This window comes from Brachyhypopomus gauderio, unplaced genomic scaffold (genome assembly GCF_052324685.1).
Source record: "Brachyhypopomus gauderio isolate BG-103 unplaced genomic scaffold, BGAUD_0.2 sc62, whole genome shotgun sequence".
In the NCBI taxonomy this organism is placed as follows: domain Eukaryota; kingdom Metazoa; phylum Chordata; class Actinopteri; order Gymnotiformes; family Hypopomidae; genus Brachyhypopomus; species Brachyhypopomus gauderio.
In genome coordinates, this window is record NW_027506883.1 from 67779 (window position 1) to 83462 (window position 15684).

The 15684-nt window shown below is 46.9% G+C and overlaps 2 protein-coding genes across 2 annotated transcripts; one reads left to right on the plus strand and one right to left on the minus strand.

Annotated features, from left to right (window-relative positions):
- The first annotated feature begins 753 nt into the window (after positions 1-753).
- Positions 754-12335, plus strand: ldlrad4b (low density lipoprotein receptor class A domain containing 4b). The gene is given in 5 exon segments (XM_076988439.1): positions 754-784; positions 787-881; positions 5701-5751; positions 6375-6392; positions 6394-12335. Coding segments are annotated over 5 exon segments (768 nt in total). The 5' UTR covers positions 754-768; the 3' UTR covers positions 6982-12335.
- Positions 12336-12636: 301 nt separating this feature from the next.
- On the minus strand, positions 12637-15473 carry fam210ab (family with sequence similarity 210 member Ab). The gene is given in 5 exon segments (XM_076988441.1): positions 12637-13520; positions 13522-13536; positions 13684-13795; positions 14201-14522; positions 15374-15473. Coding segments are annotated over 5 exon segments (834 nt in total). The 5' UTR covers positions 15441-15473; the 3' UTR covers positions 12637-13202.
- Positions 15474-15684: the final 211 nt, after the last annotated feature.

Genomic DNA, 15684 nt, shown 5'->3' on the forward strand with positions numbered 1-15684 from the left:
CCCCGTCTAGGCTGTCCTGTGCTGGGCGGACGGCGGTGTCTGGCACGGCAGCCGTGGGCTGGAGGAGTGCAGCTGAGCGTGATGATACCGCTAGCTGTCTGGACCGAGCTGGTCTAGCGTTGTTTCTGCCTGTCTGGATAGAGGGGCTGGAACACACACACACACACACACAAAATACACACAAAATACACTAGACAAGCTGTCTTCTTGTCTGTGTGTGTGTGTGTGTGTTGTGTGTGTGTGTGTGTGTGTGTGTGTGTGTGTGTGTGTGTGTGTGTGTGTGTGTGTTGGGCTTTTTTCCTGCATGTGAGAGAAATGTGATTTTAGGGGAGAACCTTTGAGCCAACTGGTCATATTTTAAACTGCACAACATGGAATGAAGATCAGAATTACTGTAGTGTCTTTTTAACCACTGGGCTTTATTAGATTTCCTTTCTCTTCATTTCTAGGCAGAGTTGTGGTTTGTTCTGTGCTTGGGTGGTATTAATTAAACTCATGCTGCTTCTATGTATGATGATTTCTCAGTCAGAGACCTTTCGTTCTTGCCGAGTTGAGAATTAAGTTCTCTGCTTCCACCCTGTGGTCAGAATGGGAACTGCGAGTCAAATCCCCCATCTCACTTTGCAGCTTATCTAAACAATGACCTGCCTTAAAACAGCTTGTATGTGGTATTGTATCTTCACTCTGAATCTCTCTAAATTTCTCCCTTTGTTCTTCTTTCCACCAGCTGAACTGGAGTTTGTGCAGATAATAATCATAATCGTGGTGATGGTGGTGATGGTGGTGGTATCGTCTGTCTTCTGAACCACTACAAGCTGTCTACCTGGTCCTTCATGAGCAGACACGGCCGTGCTCAGAGTCACGAGCGCCCGCTGCAGTCGGTAAGACCCTGGGGGGGCGGAGCTGTGGCCTGGGGCGGAGCTGTGGCCTGGGGGGCACACTCAGACCAGTCTGTTTGACTCGATCGTGTGTGGGGGGTGTTCAGGTGTGCGTGTGTTATATATAAGCGGGGGGTGTTCAGGTGTGCGTGTGTTATATATAGGCGGGGGGTGTTCAGGTGTGTGTGTGTTATATATAAGTGGGGGGTGTTCAGGTGTGCGTGTGTTATATATAAGTGGGGGGTGGTCAGGTGTGGGCTGTGTGTTATATATAAGTGGCGGGTGTTCAGGTGTGCGTGTGTTATATATAAGTGGGGGGTGTTCAGGTGTGCGTGTGTTATATATAAGCGGGGGGTGTTCAGGTGTGCGTGTGTTGTATATAAGTGGGGGGTGTTCAGGTGTGCGTGGGTTATATATAAGTGGGGAGTGTTCAGGTGTGCGTGTGTTATTTATAAGTGGGGGGTGTTCAGGTGTGCGTTGTGTTAATATAAGTGGGGGCTATTCAGGTGTGTGTGTGTGTTATATAAGTGTTCAGGTGTGCGTGTGTTATATATAAGTGGGGGGTGTTCAGGTGTGCGTGTGTTATATATAAGTGGGGGCTATTCAGGTGTGTTGTGTGTGTGTGTGTGTTTTATATAAGTGTTCAGGTGTGTCACGCCACCCAGCTGTGACGTTAGGCTGCGTTAGGTTGTGTTAGGCTGCGTTAGGTTGTGTTAGGCTGCGTTGGCTGTGGTAGGCTGCGTTAGGTTGTGTTAGGCTGCGTTAGGTTGTGTTAGGCTGCGTTAGGCTGTGTTAGTTGTGGTAGGCTGCGTTAGGCTGTGGTAGGCTGCGTTAGGCTGTGTAGGTTGTGTTAGGCTGCGTTAGGCTGTGGTAGGCTGTGTTAGGCTGTGTTAGGCTGCGTTAGGCTGTGGTAGGCTGCGTTAGGCTGTGTTAGGCTGCCGTTGGCCATATCGGACCCACGTGAAGGCCTCGCTGCGATGCGGTTGTGGTGATTCAGTGTAGCCCAACCCCGTCTAGACACTCTGCTGAGCCAGACAGCCACACAGTCCTCCGCACGGAGTGGGCCAGGCAGACAGATGTCTGAGACCTTTTCATTTTTATTCATGGGGGGGGGGGGGTGAAGAAGCCGCTACGCCTCTGACACGGCAGAGCTGAGGGAGCGCGCGGCGTGTGTGTGTGTGTGTTGTTGGGTTGAGGGAGTGTGAGTGTGTGTGTGTGTGTGTTGGGGTTGAGGGAGTGTGTGTGTGTGTGTGTGTGTTGGGTTGAGGGAGTGTGTGTGTGTGTGTGTGTTGGGTTGAGGGAGTGTGGTGTGTGTGTTGGGGTTGAGGAGTGTGTGTGTGTGTGTTGGGGTTGAGGGTAGTGTGTGTGTGTGTTGGGTTGAGGGAGTGTGTGTGTGTGTGTGTGTGTGTGTGTGTTGGGTTGAGGGAGTGTGTGTGTGTGTTGTGTTGAGGGTGTGTGTGTGTGTGTGTGTTGGGTTGAGGGAGTGTGTGTGTGTGTGTGTTGGGTTGAGGGAGTGTGTGTTGAGGTAATGTTTATTTTATGTGTGAGTGTTTCTTTGGTCCGTTGGTCCTCCAAAAAAATCTTCGATTAATTTTTTTAAAATCCGATTTTCGATTTTAATAGATTTATTTTCCTCTACTAAAAAACTACAGATGATAAAGGAATGGTAAAAAAAGTTTTAATTTATTTTTCACTTAAATTTCCCCTTTGGGGTTAAAGTGCAACCAGAAACAAGCAAAAAACAATTGTAAACAAGTGAGAACATTCAGTAACTTTTAGAAGGCTTTCTCCTATGGGAGGTATTTCCTGCCAATAATAAAACTAAAATGAAAACACTAAAATGAAAATGAAAATACCGTTTTTGCCATTTCTTTTTCCATACATGTGTGAAAATATTATGACAAAATTAAAAATAAAATGAAATCACTTAATTTGCAATTTAATTTTTCACTCGAGCACGGGTCATATGTGACAAATATAAAATGAAAATTAAAAAGGAGGATTGGCGCTACCTGCTGGTGATTTTCTTTTTCATTTTCCACTTTTCATTTTCTTTTTCCACTTTTCATTTTCGTTTTCAACTTCACCAGCATGCAAATACATGTAAATGAACAGTAGGCGGAGCTACAACTACAGTACCTCCCGTGAAATCCAGAGAGGGCAGCACACAGCACCATGGCTGACGTTTTACTAGAAACGGCAAATGAGATTGTGAGGTTGGCGAATTGCCAGATTATATATTGCTTAGATGTGAAGTAATCTTGCAGGTTAATAGTGTTGTATGTCGGAATATATGTGAAGTGGTAGAACGCTTAGGGTCTGGAACCATTTCACGTGTGTGCTTAACTACTCAATATGCCATGTTTCCAGTTAGATTTGAGGTATAAAATTATGTAGGGTCAGGCTAAAATCAGGTTTCTCTTAGGGAGCGACCTGTTCTTTATGATTCATTTGTTATTTATCTGGTCCACTATAAATAAGGCCTTCAATAAGCCTCTGAACCTTCCCCTGTAAATTCGTTCACTGCTCAATATACCATGTTGTGTGCTTGTATATCTTCTTCCGATTGATTTGTGTTCTAGAACAGCATTTCTGTGTTTTTAGTTTTCAAATCTAAGAATATGTTTCCTTACGTTAGAAATGCTGACGAATTCCATAATCATGTACAAATTATATACAATTGTAACGACTTGAAATATAAACCATTTTACAAAAAGGAATGCTTTCCTTATATTTTAATATTTTTTTCTACATTCACAAAATCAGTATGGGAAACAATAACCTCTTAATGTATGCTCCTAGCCTCCTGTGCTCGTTTGTTTAATCTACTTCTTTTAAACAAAGTGCGCAGTAAACACGCATCGTGAACCGAATAAGGAGCTGCGAATAAGTAGCCAAACGAATCTGAAACTGCGAATAAGTAACCAACTTCAGCGTTGTCTCTGCGGCAACGTCCAACCTAGGCCGACCTTGCACTGGGCGGTTTTCCATGGTCCCCGATCCAGACCCTAAGCGTTCTACCACTTCACATATATTCCGACATACAACACTATTAACCTGCAAGATTACTTCACATCTAAGCAATATATAATCTGGCAATTCGCCAACCTCACAATCTCATTTGCCGTTTCTAGTAAAACGTCAGCCATGTCGCTGTGTGCTGCCCTCTCTGGATTTCACGGGAGGTACTGTAGTTGTAGCTCCGCCTACTGTTCATTTACATGTATTTGCATGCTGGTGAAGTTGAAAACGAAAATGAAAAGTGGAAAAAGAAAATGAAAAGTGGAAAATGAAAAAGAAAATCACCAGCAGGTAGCGCCAATCCTCCTTTTTAATTTTCATTTTATATTTGTCACATATGACCCGTGCTCGAGTGAAAATTTAAATGGCAAATTAAGTGATTTCATTTTATTTTTAATTTTGTCATAATATTTTCACACATGTATGGAAAAAGAAATGGCAAAACGGTATTTTCATTTTCATTTTAGTGTTTTCATTTTAGTTTTATTATTGGCAGGAAATACCTCCCATATTCTCCAACATAGTTTAAGCACTGACACAATGCAACCTCAAACTTAAAATAAATAAATAAAACACACCCTCAAAAAATAAATAGATATAAATAATTTGGTGCCCTTTTTAATAAAATGGAAAACAAATACAATTTAACCATTGTTGCATGTTGCGTACTGACAGTCACGCTGTCTACATTCTGATTAAGAACAGGGCTGCGCTCACTTTAGCCTAAATTCCAGCACTTTTCAAACCTGAAACACAAAGTAACATTAAAATTCGTCATGTAAATGTTCCTTCCACTGTTTTTGAGGGGTGTTTCTTTATACTACCACAGTTTATACTTTATACTACCATAGTTGCCAGGTTCGCGTTTTCACGCCAAATTGGGCTTGTTTGAAAATCCAGCCACGGGTAAAAATTCTGGGGTCGCGGGGTGCGGTTTTTTGGGCTACTTTTGAGTTGGGCTACCGCGGGAGTTACAATTCAACACTAAGAATGGATCGCGATATAATACTTAATTTGTCTCCATTTTACACACTCGCGAGGTGTGCGGAGCCGCGCGCTACGGTCACTCGCGAAAGTTTAATCCATTGAAGCGGGTTCGGTAACCGAGGCAGAAACTGCTTAATCCAAAATATCCCGCGGAGGGAAACTTTATTCGCAATGCAACTGAACAATAGTACTCTTCGCTCTCTCCCTCTATCGGTTTCAAACACACCTTACAGCGAGCACTTGTTTGGTCTACGTCTGACGCCGCAAAACCGAACCAACTCCAGATCACGGAGCTAGTTGCTCTTTTCTTGGGCACAAGTTCCGCCGTCATGTTTGTGTGTGTGTGTGTTGAGGGTGGATGGGTGGGAGGTGCTAAACTCACTGAACTACGGGAGCCCACAGTGCAGCGTCGGTGGTGAAAATTAAATCTCAGAAAATTAATTTTCTTAAAAACACATCGTCCTGTAAATTCGAATTAATAGATAATATCGATTAATCGCCCAGCTCTATGATGCAGTAATCTCTACTCTGTGTTCATCGTGATGCAGTAATCTCTACTCTGTGTTCATCGTGATGCAGTAATCTATACTCTGTGTTCATCATGATGCTGTAATCTCTACTCTGTGTTCATCATGATGCAGTAATCTCTGTTCTGTGTTCTTGGGCCTTGTGGATTAATTGATTACGGCAGTTTTCACAGAATTCTCACCCATTTACATGGGGAATAATTTCATGTCTAACATTTATGTCAAACGATGGTTTATTTCTCTTAAATCTAATTCATGTTTTTTTCTTTCTCTAACTTTGCTTACAGGAGGGATGTTTTTGGCCATTGGATAGTGGCTCCAGACAAGGAGCATCTGAGGTATGTGTGTGTGTGTGTGTGTGTGTATGTGTGTGTGTGTGTGTGTGTGTGTGTGTGCGTGCGTGCGTGCGTGCGTGCGTGCGTGTGTGTGCGTCTGATCTGAGAGCCCCCTATTTGTCAAGGTTGGGGGGGGTGTCAGTGTGTGAGGCAGGGCTTCTCTGTTAATGACACCGTGTGTGTTGTCCCTCTGTGTGTGTGTGTGTGTGTGTGTGTGTGTGTGTGTTGTCCCTCTGTGTGTGCGCCTGCCCTGTGTTCTTATTCCTGAGCCCGTCTGCACGCTCACGTCTCTCGGTGTGTCATTAATCAGCCCGTCTCTCCTCTGGCAGCGTCTAGACAGCTGTCTGAAAGGCCAGACGCTGCCTCTCATTAGCCCCTCTGCCTCAGACTGAAGTGCAGCCCCATAAAACAACCCCCCTGCGTCACTGGCTGGCTGGCAGTTCCCTTGAATGGAATAATTAAATTACACTTGAATAAATGTCTTTCACCCCCAGGTGATGTTTCATTACGTTGTAGCACTGTTTACACTGCGGTGTGGCCGGTTCTCCTCTGACCCGGTCGGTTCTCCTCTGACCCGTTCTGGCGCTCTACGCTGTGTCAGCTGCTGTTCCTCTCTCCTCCTGCAGGTGGCGTACGCGCCCCAGCCCCCGCGACCACCTGGGCGTTCCCTCCTTCATGCAGCGTGAGCGGTTTGGCCGCTTCCAGCCCACCTACCCGTATCTGCAGCACCAGATCGACCTGCCGCCCACCATCTCGCTGTCGGACGGCGAGGAGGCCCCGCCCTACCAGGGCCCCTGCACCCTGCAGCTACGTCACCCGGAGCAGCAGCTGGAGCTCAACCGCGAGTCCGTGCGCGCACCGCCCAACCGCACCATCTTCGACAGCGACCTCATCGACGCGCGGCGCTCCGGGGGCGGGGCCAGGGGCGGGCCACGGCCGCCCAGCTGCAACTCGGGAGTGAGCGCGGCGGGATGCGTGGGGCGTGGCCACATGGGCGGAGGGCCGCCCGCGTACAGCGAGATCGTGGGCCACTGCCCCGGGGCCACGCTGTTCTTTCACCAGCACAGCAATAACCGCCTGGCCGGACTGGGCACCCAGACCCCGCCCAGGGTCACCCAGACCCCGCCCAGGGTCACCCAGACCCCGCCCAGGGACAGGACGGGCCCCAGCGGCCTGGAGAGCACAATAGTCGTGAACAAGGCCAATGACATGAGGAGAGGGGAACTGGTGTGAGGCAGGGGGGCGGGGTGGGGGGCGGAGCCTACAACCGCACCCTCCCCATTTGTCGACCACGCTGGGGCGTGGCCGCCCCCCTTGACACTCCCATGCACAACATTTATATTAGTTTTTTTGTTAGTATCGCTCTTCACCACAGAAGCTAAGCTACGTTATCACGAGTGACCGAGTGGAGCTGAACTTACACGCAAACACTTCTGTCATACACGGAGACCTGACGGAGCGCCGAGCGACGTTTTGTACGAACAAGAGGAAACGATATTAGCACATAAACCGCTGCTTCTTTGTCTTCTCAGTGTGTTGTGACCACGCGCTCTGCGACACACCAACATGTCCAACATGTCCAACACACCAACATGTCCAACATGTCCAACACACCAACATGTCCAACACACCAACATGTCCAACACACCAACATGTCCAACATGTATACGGCGGACGTTGGAGTCGATCATTTTTCAGAGACCGGGATCTGTGCACAATTCTGTTCTTTTTCTTTCGTGTTTATTTTTTTTTCTACTTTATTCGTTCTGTTTTATTTAATCATAGAACCCCAGATCACAGTGCCAAGGTCTTTGTTTTGTGGGGACTATCGTGAGGGCGTCAACTCCCCGACACGCATTCAAATCAAAACACACACAGAAGTTGCACTATGTTTAGTACAGGAAAGAGAGGAGAGAATCTGGGCTGTGTGTGGTCTTGTGTTGTTGGGTTATCGCGTTTGTAGCGTCTGACGCAAGCTCCCCAGTCCAAGTGTGGGAGCAGTGGGGTGTTGACCTTACCTCCGCGCACAGCTGTAACTCTGATTCAGCCTAAATATCCTGTAACCCCTCCCACCTGCCCACCCCGCCACACACACTCTCACACGCCCACCCCGCCACACACACGCTCACCTCCCGCACTCTCGGGACACTTCACCTCTCTCCAGATCTCTCCATGGTCAGGTGGATGGCAAACGTTTCACATAAAAGCGTCATTGACAGAACTACTAGGGTCTTTTTAATTATGAAATTTGTTTTTTTTTTTGTTTGTTTGTTTTTTTAAGAACAGGTCCAAAAAACCATTTCACTCGTAGCAGAGTTCAGATAGTTTTGACTCTCTTTATCTTATAGGCTTAAACCATTCAAAAGAAATGAAGGGTCATGAGCAGGGTCATGGTTTCTTAAAGATGAGTGATTTTTTAAAAGATTGTAATCATGGTTTGAGGTGTGATCCGCATTACACCTGGGCCATGAGGCAAACCAAAATGGCATATATTTATCATCGAAACCTTTTATATGTGTACGCTTAGATTGTGGGTTGCTTTTGCTTGGACAGAAGCGTCTCTTGGCTTTCGCTTACTTGAAATGGCTTCTGCTGCCCACGTACGGTTTCACTTTGAGACCTTTATCACCATAGACCACCATCTGTAGAAACCCATTCTGTTCAGTAGGGGCACAGGACACGACAGAAACGCCACGCTGTAGTGCACACTAGTGTTTGTGCCACACCCGTCTCCTTGATGGTGTAATCAGGGTTAAAGACCTGAAGGGCTAACATGGTGGTTCATATTTTTTTGTTTGCCAATTACGTATATATAAGTCGCCCCTGCCGCTGTGGTCATGTGATCTTCTCCCCTGTGCCAGTGTCCCTGCCCCGTGGGCCCTGGCGCTGAAGAGCACCACCGATCCAGGACGGGTGTGCGTTAGGCTTGAGACGGCGCCCTCTGGTGTCCAACGTCTAGAGCTGCACGCTAACCCTGTCATCATCTTTTAACTCCATAACTATGTGGCTATTTGGCCTAGATCTGTTCCCCATAACTCGGTGCTAAATTTAGCTTAGAAGAGCTTACAATCTGAGATCTTGTTACTCTGTTTGAAACCCAGAGATTTCCATTATTGGGCAGAAGTGATGTGGTGTGAGACTTTTAAAGCTCAGTGAGCTGATGCTACTTAGCAGACGTTGTGGTGAACTCTTGAGTCTTGCATGGTGGTACACTGACTCTAGAGCAGGAGTTTTGCCTTGAAGCGCTGCACTGATCCCTTTAACACGGCAGCTGAAGACTGAGACTCCCCTTTCTAGGCCTTTTTGGTCATGTGATGCATTTTTTAATGGACCAACATGACCGACTCCAAATGCTCAGCGTAGTTCATCACTTGTGGCAGATCAGATATTTTACTTGAAGCGCTTCTCAAATGATCATCGCGCACATCACTCTTAAACTGTTCTATCAAAGTAGTTTTTCCGTGTCCTCCACCCCAATATCTGTGATCACGCCTGAGACACCAGAACACGCGTGCATGTGAACAGCCGTGATCCTGATGTGATATGTGATCTGTAACATGGTTCTTTAAGATAAATATAAATCTTGTATTTGTCGTTGTTCATGGCCACAAGCCTTAAATGTGTAGTAGTCTACTAGGAGGTCAGTGAGCTGTACACACCCAGACTTAAACAGGTCTCCTTCACAGTGGATCCCAGCTGATGTGTTACTCTGTGTTGAACACTTGGCCCTTATGATCTCAATGTGCAGGGCTGGTTCCCTGTGTGTCCAGTAAACGTTCTGTACTATATGAAATGGGAGAGAGTGTTTCTCTGTGTAGTCCAGGACTGGGTCAGTGTGCCGAAGCCCCCCCCCCCCCCCCCCCCCCATTACCCAACATTAATTTTGGCTGCACAAATTAATAGTTTTTGAGAGTTTTACTTCTAACCTGTTTTAATTTGAGGCCAGGTAGTCGGTGTCTGTACAACTTATCCTTCCCACAAATCTTGAGATGAAGTCTTTTTGTACTGCGACGCCAGCACCCCCCCCCCCCCCCCCCCCCCCCCCGCTTGTCATTGTTGTTTGGGCTCTAGTAGATGAAGAGACTTTTGGGGCCCCTCACAGAGTGGAAGGTCTTTCTTTGAGACTGACTTGGAAATTAAAGGCCTTGTGGTCAGATGCGTCCTTTACTGCTTCTTCCAAAGAGCTCCAGGAGCCTTCATCTCCACTCTTAACGCTGCTGCTGTCTATATCGCTGCCCATGCTTCCTCCAGCTGATTCAGCCCCGCCCCCCTCGCATGTTGGCTCCGCCCCCATGCACGTCGGCTCCACCCCTGCGCACTATGACTATAGTGCCTGTCCTTCTGCCGTCTTGGCTTTAGGTCTCCATCACTTTGTCCAACCGTCTTCCTTGTTGCTCGTTTTTGTTGTCTTTGGAATGAGGCGTTAACGATGTGAGCTAACTCGGTGCCTAATGTTCATGAAGGGCCAGACGCGGGGCCAGACGCGGGGCCAGACGCTGGGCCAGACGCCGGGCCAGACGCCGGGCCAGACGCGGGGCCAGACGCGGGGACAGACGCCGGGCCAGGCGCGGGGCCAGACGCGGGGCCAGACCCCGAACCAGACGCGGGGCCAGGCGCGGGGCCAGACCCCGAGCCAGACGCGGGGCCAGACGCGGGGCCAGGCGCGGGGCCAGACGCGGGGCCAGGCGCGGGGCCAGGCGCGGGGCCAGACGCCGGGCCAGACGCCGGGCCAGACGCCGGGCTCCTCTAGCTCCCACCTTCAGTGTGCCTCACTTCCAGTGGTGCTTTTTCACTCTGTCCTTTTTGTTTATTTACATTTGGGGGTTTTGTTTTTGTTTGTTTGTTTTTGTAAGGTGCTGTAAATAACTTGAATATGTTATATACACACATATCCTACCCAATGGGTAGAAAAAGACATTGTTAATAATGTAATATAATGTATAGATGGTATAAGAGTTTAACAGCGTGGTATCAGGTTTGTACATGCCTACAGTTGAGATATTTGGCTTTTTCTTTTTTTTGTAAACAAGAAGGTTTGCAAAGCTATACTTAAAATATGAATTATACTTAAAATAATTACAAAGTACTACTTATTTTTCTTATGAATAATAACCATATTAACAGTATGAATGACGGTGGTACTAGGACGTGAGGTGCTTGAACTAGAACACAGAGCTAGTCGCACTACTGCAGACAGGGGGCAGTATCTGCACTACATAGACCCAGACTGCATATTGGTAGAACACCAATAGAAGTGTATACGCTAGTGTGGAGTTTCCCATACCAACGACACCCAAACTTGTTTCACTTTCATCCATAAGTCATAGAAGCACTGAGATAACAGGCACACTGTACATAACAGCACTGTTGACTTCCAGTTAGTGAGAGAACACCACAGACTGAGGGCTTAAAGTAATTCAAGGAGCATTTCATAGTGGAACCATTGTAATTTTCAATTCGGGTGTCTTAATTCCATATTTCATACAAGTTGTATTTTATAATGGGGGGGGGGGTGTATAAGACAGCTACAAAATTGAATTTTGTAAGTTTCTATTATATGTAGAACATCAGAATGGAATTCCAGTTTGCTCTTGACAGAATGATAGTAGCGTTTGTTCTGAACCAATCTCCAGATTCTCCTCCTGACCCAGACAGACAGGAGCATCACTCCCCCTTGGGCTTGTTTAACAGTCCTAGCTCACCAAGCTCCACTCCTTCTGAGGTCCCCAGAGCACAACACCTGAACTTAGTGTATCTGCACTGCACAAAAACTACCAGTAATTGAAAGTACTAATGATGTTAAGGTCTTTTGTAACCATGTATGACCCAGTCTAGTCTTAATCCTCAGCGCTTCCTAACTTTTCAGTACTAAGTGGCTATGAGGACAGTTCATATTTTTGTAATATTTATTTGATGTTCTGTGTATGTAGTTATGTCAGAACAAAATGTCAGTGACTTGTTCTGGGTGTGCACTGTACCTGCCTGTTGAGCACGTCCATGATTACATAACATGTACATACCAATGCCATGTTATTACAGCACTGATGACCTGCAGTTTTGCAGCCCTGGGAGGTCTGTGGTGAGATGTTGTAACACCTCCAAAGACCGCAGCCTGTTCCTGTATGTCCGTGTGAAGGCCTCCACACCTCCTGCTCCCTCTCCTTAAAGACGCCCGTTGCTCGTGCACACGACCGCTAGCCGTAGCTCTACGCGTCTCTGCTCAACACAGCACCGTGTCCATTATGGACCCCATGTCAGTTTTTTCTCTTTCTTTTCCAGGTGGTATCCCAGCAGAGGTTTCTTTATCAGCGTTTGCTTGTTCTCACGTACATGACATTGCTTTTGCACATATGCACATTTAAAAAATGTGTATTTTGCATTTCTTTTTTTATTTAAGCAACCGTGATGTAATAGATTCTAGACCTAAGGTCTGTTATTGCAATACTTTTTCAAAAAAAAGAGAGAAAGGTTTAAAAAAACAAAAAAAGGGACAAACATGTTGCTCAAATGCTGTTGTAGTCAATGATTTTATGCTTGTACCGCTGTGGTCAAACCATAGCAAAACCATTAAAACTTAAAAATACTAATGCTAACGTCTTCCCTTTCACATGTGTTTATACGAGCTTCTCGAGTACTGTCAGCTAAATGACCACACAAGAACCATGGAATTACTCATGACCTTCAAAACTAGAGTATAAAACATTTAAAGATGTATTCATCCTGTTCAGCTCTACTAGGGCTTGTTACTGGTTCCCCTTACTAGTTTGAGCTAGTACACACTAGTTTGGGCTAGTACACACCTGTATCACATCAGGAGGGCCATAAACACTCTTTTCTTTTCCACAATGCAAACAGCTGAATTATCATAAATGCACAACACATTCCTGGTTATAAGACAGTGTATTCTTTATTTCTGCAGTGTGGATGTGTGTGTACACACACACCACCCAGAGTAACATGCCTTTTGTATGAATTCAAGCACTGTTGGAGACGGCGAAGTTCACCAACTCGATTGCTGAACTGACATCATTCTGACACTTTTGCTGTATAAAAAACAAACAAACCACCACCACAAACCCAAATTCACCATTATGAGACCACTTTCAAAACAAGAAATTAGGCCTGGGCAAGGTCATATTTCAAGCAGTTGTAGAGGCTGTCTGGTGGTACTAATATAGTAATTGAGATTCATTCAGTAATTACGAAAGTACTGTATACACATAACCACTTGTGTTATAATGGTCAAGGCAGGGAGGGTAAGAGGGAGGGGCCTCCGTACGGCTGATACAGTGAAGTATTTATGTATCCTGTGTCCTTTTCAAAAGAACAATTAATGAACTTGTTTTAAAATAAAAAATTACTGTTATATTTAATATTCCTCATAAGTCATGATATTTACACATCTGTAGCCTCTGTTGTAATCTGCATCGCTGTGAACTCCACGATCACCACAGCTAATCCGTTTTCTTCTGAAACGACACCGTGTCTTTCGTCTCCTGTAGTTTCTCAGCGAGCTTCTCTTTGGTCTCCTCCACCTTCTCAGTGAAGCGTCCCCTCGTCTCCTCCATCCGTTCCGAGATGAGCTCTTTGGTTTCTCCCATCTTCTCTGAAAATCTCTCCTTTGTCTCCTCCATCTTTTCAGAGAGTCTCTCTCTGGTCTCCTCCATTCGGTCCTGCAGGTACTCTGTAACCGGAGGCGGCGTGGAGAAGTGCCCGTGTCTGCGGAGGTGCTGCACGGAGAGAGATGTTCCTCCCAGGGTCACCGTGTACCTCAGCGGGGGTAGCAAGCTTCACCACACAGAAAACGCCATCAACACAACTGGGACCACAGTTACAGCCTATTGCAAGCATCTGTTGAACTGTATAAATTATTTGGGATTTAAAGCTATAAATGTGAATAATTTTGACACTCAGTCGGTTCTGCCCAGCTGGTACCTTGTACATGGCGTACGCAGTCAGTGCGTTTCCTCCCTGAGAGTCTCGCAGAACGCTCACCAGCCTGTCGGGTAACCCGACGTACTCCAGGAAGGGGACCAGGTTCACTCCTCTGGGAAGGATGTAAAGAGTAAAATAAAAACTGAGGTAACAGATACTAAATGGACACACGAAAGCTCAAAGGTCAAATCAGATGTGCAGTTATGCTGTTGTTAATACGTCACTGTCCGTCCACCCGTCTAAACTGGACTCTAATGGTCCCGAGCATCAGAAGTGCCTGAATCAGACACCCACAGACTTTAACCAGTAAAACTGCTCTGCCAAATTCCCTCATGGCCACAGTGCTGACGTGTTTCTCTAACTCCATATTTAACACATTATCCAGCAGTCTAGTAAGGGGTGGTATATATCCCAGCTGTCCCTGGGGTGGGTGTGACCAGGGTGGGGGTGACGTATCTCTCATTAACCAGACGTTTATAACCTACATAAACAAACAAACTCATTGTCAGTCACTTACTTCATTGCAGCGTAGTAAAACGCCCCGAACCACACGGTGGAGGTGAGGAGGTGAACAGGCACCATCACTTTGCCGTACTGTTTAAATGTCCTCTTAAACCTCTGGCAGAGGCCAATGGATCTGTCCTGCAGGGGGTCCGTGCGTGCGTGCGTCTCACCGCCAGGGGGCGCCGCGCGTCTCTCTCCGGCCCTGGCGACAGCCGAGAGGCTGAGGCCGCGCGCAGTAGCGCGAACGCGCAGCGCTAGCGCGCTCCCGGGCAGCTCCGCCGCGCTGAGGTCCAGGCGCGCGGCCACGGGCCACAGCGCGCGCTGCATCTCTCCACCTGGAGCGCGTGGACGAACAGACACCAGGTGTTACACAGACCGCCACATCCTCAATATAGACGACACGTCCCGAACTGTGGAGGCACTGACCACCGAGTGTGCCAGGCAGACCTGCTGCTGACCGGTAACGCAGACCGGCCGTGCAGTCTCCACAAACACGCGCAGAAATGACGATAAAGAGCCGAGAGGCTGTAATGTGTGTTAGGACTCGTTATATTCAGGATTCAGACGATGCATGACCTACCTGTCCTGCTAGACCTGTCCTGATCAGATCTAAGAGCTGTTGACTGAACTGAGCAAGACTCGCCCAGTCCCTGTGATGATCACGTGCTCCACAGTACTGGTTCTGTACTGGTGATCACACACAGTTCGTGTGTGTGAAGTACTAGGAGATCTCTTACCCACATATACCCAGACAGACCCACACCACACTCATGGCTCCACGACATAAATACATGTAGTACAGGGTGAGTGGGAGCAGTATTGAGCAGTATTTAATCATGTTTCACCCACATGTGTCTCTAGTGTTGATCCTTAAAACGAGGAAGTCCAGTGGAAATAATCCGTGATGGTGGAGTATTAGAGGCAGTAAACACACTCACATCTCAACTGCTAGCTGGACTCGGTGAGGCCAATAATTAATTTTTAGCCAAACAACAAGAGTGTCAGTTTGAGATGAGAAGATGTTTTAACCGCGACAGACTGCAGCTGATCCCAGGACAGTCTGATCAAACGAACCTACACATCTAAACACCACCACAAACACAGCCCTATTACTCGGAACAAAACGCGTTAAGTGCAGAATAAGTGCACACGGGGACTGGCAACAAAAGATAAAATCAGCGCTTACAGTTAGTGTCGTGTCCTAATGTCGCCTTATGTCGTCCATGTGCGCCATGTCCACTGTGCAGACGCATGGATCTCTGCGCATGCGCACATGGTCGCGCGGTGCCTCCTGGGAAACCGAGACTTCCACACACGTACATGAATTTATTTGTTCTTAAATATAATAGAAATATTATATTTGTTATGTGCAATTTTGATGTGGTTTACTTCTTATTCAGAGATGTCTTTTTGTGTTTTTATCCGCCAGTAGGTGGAAACGTGATTCCTATGAACAAAAATCCCCCACCAGTAGTTGCCTAAACTCACATACATTTA